The 7,548-nt window shown below is 41.0% G+C and overlaps 1 protein-coding gene across 1 annotated transcript; it reads left to right on the plus strand.

The window, feature by feature from the left end:
- Positions 1-583: 583 nt before the first annotated feature.
- Positions 584-5,698, plus strand: KBTBD7 (kelch repeat and BTB domain containing 7). The gene has a single exon (XM_045478104.1). The coding sequence runs from the start codon at positions 1,087-1,089 to the stop codon at positions 3,124-3,126; it is 2,040 nt and encodes a 679-aa protein (XP_045334060.1). The 5' UTR covers positions 584-1,086; the 3' UTR covers positions 3,127-5,698.
- Positions 5,699-7,548: the final 1,850 nt, after the last annotated feature.

Here is a 7,548-nt window from a genome sequence, read left to right on the forward strand (position 1 = left end):
TTAATAAAGACAATTCCATAATCTTCAACCGATTTGTGGAAATGAAAGGAGCAGTATTAGACGACTTGAAAACACTAATATTAAGAACTTTATGAAAATAATCTTGCTCCCCAGGAGGAAGTATTTGGTGAGATAACCCACCTCTTTATGTGCCTGCTTTGCATTTTTGAGGCCACCTGTATGCGATCCTCTAGGACCTCATCTTTGAGACATCCTAATGAACCTACGGATATCGTTTAGTATTGAAAATATTGTAATAACCTTCGGAACCTTTCAAAAGAAGCGACACTAAGAACTGGAAGTTTTCTTGCAGAAATTGCTCACGGTTTCACATGCGGGTACGTTATTTTTTAATAAATTCCAAAAGAAAAGCTAACAATGATTGAATCTATATTCTAGGTACGGTGTTCAGCATGTAATTATTCTAATCAACAAATATGTATTGACGCGTCCTATGCAATTTATCTCATTTCACTCCCACAATCCTATGAAAACTCTTATCCCCATTTTATAAAGACGAAAAAGTTCTCAGAGAGTAGTCACATAAGGAATACTAAAACAGAGATCTTGCCCTGGAACTTCAAAGCCAATTCTCCAAACCAACAAACCCAGAAGAATTAACGCTTTCAAATTCTGTTAACTAAAACAGTCCGCCCTAAGAAACCTCGCGATATCACTCAAACTACTACTCCCAACATGCACAGCGGCTTCGGTCCGTCCGCCTATCCCCTTGATTTTGGAGGGCCCCAGCGTGCCGCGAGGCACGAAAGGCAGCCTGGGGGTTGTAGTTCTCGTGGACGCCTACCGGTATTGCCAGCGCGGCAGTGGCGGCTTTCTCGGTTCGGTCCAGCCGGTCTTGTAAGGTAGCTGAGACGGAGAAAGGGCGCGGAACTGGAAAAGGGTGAGTCAGGCACTGTCTACGCGATAAAGGGAGGCGGCACCGCGGCGTAGAGCTGAGTTAAGTAAGTGCGGCCCCTGCTTATTCAGGGACGCCGCGATCTAGCGCCAGCGAGAAGAGGGCGAGGAGGAGCCAGAGCCCGGTCCTTGCACCCATTCTCGCCCTCGCACCCCGCCGCCATCTCCATCATGCAGTCCCGGGAAGAAGCTCCGCGCTCTCGCCGCCTGGCCAGTCCCCGCGGCGGGAGGAGGCCCAAGAGGATTTCCAAGCCTTCAGTTTCGGCTTTTTTCACGGGCCCGGAGGAGCTGAAGGACACGGCTCATTCTGCAGCTCTGCTGGCACAGCTGAAGTCTTTCTACGACGCGCGGCTGTTATGTGATGTGACCATCGAGGTGGTGACACCTGGCAGCGGGCCTGGCACCGGCCGCCTTTTTTCCTGCAACCGTAACGTGCTGGCTGCCGCGTGTCCCTACTTCAAGAGCATGTTCACTGGTGGCATGTACGAGAGCCAGCAGGCGAGCGTGACCATGCATGATGTGGATGCCGAGTCCTTCGAGGTGCTGGTCGACTACTGCTACACAGGTCGCGTGTCGCTAAGTGAGGCCAACGTGCAACGCCTTTACGCGGCCTCTGACATGTTGCAGCTCGAGTACGTGCGGGAAGCTTGTGCCTCCTTCCTAGCCCGCCGCCTTGACCTGGCCAACTGCACTGCCATCCTCAAGTTCGCTGATGCCTTCGACCATCACAAGCTGCGATCACAGGCCCAGTCCTTCATCGCCCACAACTTCAAGCAGCTCAGCCGGATGGGTTCAGTTCGGGAGGAGAGCCTGGCAGACCTGAGCTTGGCCCAGCTGTTGGCCGTGCTGCGTCTGGATAGTCTAGACATAGAGAGTGAGCGGACAGTGTGTCATGTAGCAATGCAGTGGTTAGAGACGGCTCCCAAGGAGCGCGGTCCCAACGCTGCGGAAGTCTTCAAGTGTGTCCGCTGGACACACTTCAGAGATGAAGATCAGGATTACCTGGAAGGGCTGCTGACCAAGCCCATTGTGAAGAAGTACTGTCTGGACCTTATTGAAGGGGCCCTGCAGATGCGATATGGTGACATGTTGTACAAGTCTGTGGTACCAAAGCCAGAGAGCAGCAGCAGCTCTGTTGTATCTGTAGCAGAAAATCCACCTCAGAGACTGGGTATGTGTGCCAAGGAGATGGTGATCTTCTTTGGACACCCTAGAGACCCCTTTCTCTGCTATGACCCATACTCAGGGGACATTTACACAATGCCATCCCCTTTAACCAGCTTGGCTCACACTAAGACTATCACCTCCTCAGCTGTCTGTGTCTCTCCAGACCATGACATCTACCTGGCTGCCCAGCCCCGGAAAGACCTGTGGGTGTATAAGCCAGCCCAGAATAGTTGGCAGCAGCTTGCCGACCGCCTGCTGTGTCGCGAGGGCATGGATGTGGCCTACCTCAATGGCTACATCTACATCTTGGGTGGGCGAGACCCGATTACTGGCGTTAAACTGAAGGAAGTGGAATGCTACAGTGTTCAGAGAAACCAGTGGGCACTGGTGGCTCCTGTGCCCCATTCCTTCTATTCCTTTGAACTAATAGTGGTTCAGAACTATCTTTATGCTGTGAACAGTAAGCGCATGCTGTGCTATGATCCTAGCCATAATATGTGGCTGAACTGTGCTTCTCTTAAACGTAGTGACTTTCAGGAAGCCTGTGTCTTCAACGACGAGATCTACTGTATCTGTGACATTCCAGTCATGAAGGTCTATAACCCAGCCAGGGGAGAATGGAGGCGGATTAGTAATATTCCCTTGGACTCAGAGACCCACAACTACCAGATTGTCAATCATGGCCAAAAGTTGCTTCTCATCACTTCTACCACCCCTCAGTGGAAAAAAAACCGGGTGACTGTTTACGAATACGATACCAGGGAAGACCAGTGGATTAACATAGGTACCATGTTAGGTCTTTTGCAGTTTGACTCTGGTTTTATTTGCCTCTGTGCTCGCGTTTATCCTTCCTGCCTTGAACCTGGGCAGAGTTTCATTACTGAGGAAGACGATGCACGGAGTGAATCTAGTACTGAATGGGACTTAGATGGATTCAGTGAGCTGGACTCAGAGTCAGGAAGTTCAAGTTCTTTTTCTGACGATGAAGTCTGGGTGCAGGTAGCACCTCAGCGAAATGCACAGGATCAGCAGGGTTCTTTGTAAATATTTTGAATCACTAAGATGTTTCTACTGCTATGGAATGTATCTTTAAAAGATATCCTTTCCTTTTCCAAAAAAAAAAAAAAAAATGTTGATTAGGACTGCAGATTTGGTTTAGAAAGGGTTATGTTTGAATTATTAATGTAATGTTACAAAATTTTAACAGTCCAGGAGATCAAACTATATAATAATTTACTGTGCTAAAAGTTGAGATTAAAATATGCAAAAAACAAACTATATAATTGATAAGAATGCTTGGTGGTTTTTTTCATTGTTTGAGTATTTGTTGCACCAGTGAATTGTTTTGGTTAGTTACACTGTTTATATTTTAACGATCTACCTTAGTCTTCTGTTAACTTCATAATTCTGTTTAGTGCTGCAAGGAATTTAACTTTTTAATTTTCATAGTATAAAATTGGACTAGAAGTTGTAGGGAGTTGAAGGTTTATATTTTCCTTCAGAGTAATGAAAGTAGATTTCCCAAGTTTTGAACTAGCCAGTTTTTAGTATTATAAGTTAATATAGTTTGTTCAATTTGGTTTGGTTTTCTCCTCAATGCAAAGGAAAAAATCGGATATATTTAGAGGTTATAAAATAGAGATTTCATTTTGATAATGTGCAGAATGGTCTTAAGAGATCACAGAAAGTAAAAAAAAAAAAAAATCCGGATTCTACTGCTTTAAAAGAAATTTCACTTTTAATTTTGGAATATAAAATGTATTTTCTAAAAGTGACCATTTTTCTATCTTAAAAAACATCCATTCTGGTAGTGTCACCAATTATTTAAACACCCTTCTAAACCAAAGGAAAAAAAAAAGAAAAAGTAACTTGCTTTGTAAGATCATATTTTTAATCTATCTCTTGTACATGCTTCATTGAATCAAAGGAACAATCCTTTTGTTCACTGGACATATGCTTGAGTAATGTAAATTTTTATCCATTGGTCATTCCTAGTCTTAAAAAGTTTATATGCTCTCCTAAAATATTTTGGCTGTATAGTTTTGGTGTTCATCTTAGAGGATTCTTCAGCAGGAAGTGATTTATTCTTTACTGTTTTTGTGAGGTAGTACTGGTTTTGAAAATACGTTTAAGCTAAAAAGAATATTTTATTGAGATCAGTGGTTACTGTGTCTATCAACTCTAAAATCAAGTGCCAGCAGAGAACTTTAAAACTTTAAGCTGTGTATGGAGCTGTTTTGTGTAGCATTGAAATGTTCTATCAAGTTTTGTCAGTCACTGTATATGATTATCAGCTTGAAGGTATTTTTGTATTAAAAGTTGACAGTTAAAGAACATAAGTGGATGATGGCATTTGGGGCCAATAGTGAAAGTATGTTTCCTCTAAAATATTTCCCTAGCAGTGGTATATATACATGGTTATTTTATTAGGGTATTTCTCTGTGAACCATGCTGCAGTCTTTGTTTTTTGTCTCTTTGTTTGTTTTTGTATTACCATAAAGTAAGGGAAAATCCAGAAATAGAGACTAAATCACACAAAATTGATCTTGTTAAATACAGAAAAATATAGGTGCTTACCTTTTGAGGGTCTCTTAATACATATGATTGTCACAATGCATATCCGTGATAAATGGTGTACATAATATAGATGCTTCTAGCCTATAAATTTTTCTATACCGACCTAGAATCCTCTTTCTGCATCTTTGTTCAACATGTTAATTCCTCTTCTGTTTATTCTCTAGTAGCCGAATGCCAGCATTTTTTACACCATGGCACAGTACTGAGAAGTGTGCTCCAGGATAGGGAACTGCATTTGAATGAAAAAAGAGAGGGAGAGAGAAAAGGATTTAAAAAAACAAGCACACAATGTTTTCTTATTCATTTTCATTGGGCATCTGAAGAGTCCATAGGACGTTCCTGTTTAACATTATTTCTAGTGAAATAGGATTCTTGCTCTAGCAATATGTTCCTAAGAATGTCTTCCCTCAAAACAGTAAACATGCTCTAGTGGCCTAAGGCTACTTTTTGTTCGTTGTGATATCAGGGATGTTGTTATAAGCACTGGTCTCAGCTTAGAAAGCTGTTTCTTAATAGTGTTATTTTTTGGCCAAATTTCTTCACCAGTAACTTCTTTTTGATAGCTTTTTGTTTTGTTAGGTTGAAGTAGGACAGTGCTGATCTCAACCAGATTATCCATCTGCAGAATTAAGGTATGCAACTAATTGATAAAAGACAAATTCTGTAATTTGTCATTTTCATCCTTCGAGTTAAGTATAAGCTAATTAGCAGTAATATCGTGGTTTACAAAGAAGTTTTTTGGGGGAAGAATTTTGGTTTCGTGATATATTTGTGAATTAGGGAATAGATGTTAACCATTATTTTATAGATAAGTGATTTGTATATGGTTAGTTACAAATAAAAATGGCACTAGAACCCAGGCCTTCTGAACTCTTAATTTAGTGTTTCTGATAAATGTAGAATACCCTTGCTTGTGCAGCAAGTGACCCAGCTAGCAATGTTGAAGTCCCTTCTTGATGGGAAAGCAACTTTGTCTCAGTTTTACAATTAATTGACACATCTTTTAGCACATGCTCAATAAAATATTGTTTGCAGGGGCTCTTCTTTGTGAGATTTAGAAGGATCTTAATTATTTTTTTGTATCTCTATGTCTGAAAAGCTCAGAGAATCCAAATTATTTTACATACTTCAAGTGATAAGTGTCACTGGCATTTTCAGAAGGATAAAAGACTAATTTAGCAAATAATTTGCCTAATTTGGGTTTAGGGTTAAATTTAAATGATAGTTCCTTTCTTTCTCATCTAGTTGTAATGTTTTTTCTGCTTTGTACCTGAACCTGATAAATGTGTCGAAAGTTTTTGACTCATTGCCCAGAAAAATGTGTATGTTCATGTTTTCATAATTTTAAGGGTGTTATGACACTTCTGAAGTTCTTCCACACACCCAGGATAAGAACACTTGTGACAGAGTCCCAAGAACACTTCTACAAAAGGAATTTACATTTTTTTTCACAAGGCATATTGCTCAAATGTTTGTAAGGGGAGAAGAGCATTATTAAGTCATTCCCAAAATAGAGCTAAAGAGATATTATATACTTACCATCTGAAAGGGATGTGAATATTAATGGGTACCTCACAACTGAGAGAAATTTGACATTTCTGCAGTGCAAATTTCTTCGTGATGATTAACACAAGAATAGTTAAGTAACTGTGGGGCGCCTGCGTGGCTCAGTTAAGCGGCCGACTCTTGATTTTGGCTCAAATCGTGAATTCATGGTTCGTGAGTTAGAGCCCTCTTGGGCTCTGTGCTGACAGCTGTGGAGCCTGCTTGGGATTCTCCATCTCCCTCTCTCTTGCCCCTCCCCTACTCGTGCTCTGTCTCAAAAATAAATAAACATTAACAAAAAGAATAGTTAAGTAAATGTAAGTGGTGTAAAGAAATGAATAGATGCTTATAGCCTATAAATTTTTCTATACCGACTTAGAATCCTCTTTCTGCATATATGTTATGCATATGATTACTATCTAGGACAACTGTGTATAATGAGAATTCAAAACAAAATATAGGTTCCAGATGTTTCAAACTGCCAATATCATAGCTTTTTATTAGACATATACCTAAGTAGCAAGAGTTGTTTATCTCCTAATGACCAGGTTAACAGGTGGTTGGAAGAGGGCATCTACCCATAAGAAATCTATTTAAAATATAATCAATTTGCTACTCACTGCTCATTAAACTAGAAACCAGTGCTTTGCCTGAGGTCATTTTTATCAATTTGTACTGAAATGAGGAAAATATATAAAACATGGACGAATGAATTGTAAAATTATTTAATGGAACTTGTTTTAATGTTCATAAGTTCAAAATTTATAAAAAGTTTGCAGCTTTATATTAGTCCATTAAACTTTTTTTTTCATTTTCTTAAGTTTATTTTTTTTTAAGTTTTTTTTTTTAACGTTTTTTTAATTTATTTTTGAGACAGAGAGAGACAGAGCATGAATGGGGGAGGGGCAGAGAGAGAGGGAGACACAGAATTGGAAGCAGGCTCCAGGCTCTGAGCCATCAGCCCAGAGCCCGACATGGGGCTCGAACTCACAGACCGCGAGATCGTGACCTGAGCTGAAGTCGGCCGCTTAACCGACTGAGCCACCCAGGCGCCCCAAGTTTGTTTATTTTAGAGAGAGAGGGAGAAAATCCCAAGCAGGCGCCATGCAGTCAGCAACAGAGCCCGATGTGGGGCTCAAACTCAACGAACCGTGAGATCATGACCTGGGCCCAAATCAAGAGTCAGATGATTGACCAACTGAGCCACCCAGCTGCCCCAGTCCACTAAACTTTAAAAGAAAGTTTGTCTTTGAGATTCTAAAGTGTGGTCACCAGAATCTAGACATCTCTAGTCTGCCTACATTTGAACTTTGGGGATCATTTTATGTTGTTTCTTAGCTGTTT

This window comes from Leopardus geoffroyi, chromosome A1, assembly GCF_018350155.1.
Source record: "Leopardus geoffroyi isolate Oge1 chromosome A1, O.geoffroyi_Oge1_pat1.0, whole genome shotgun sequence".
In the NCBI taxonomy this organism is placed as follows: Eukaryota; Metazoa; Chordata; class Mammalia; order Carnivora; family Felidae; genus Leopardus; species Leopardus geoffroyi.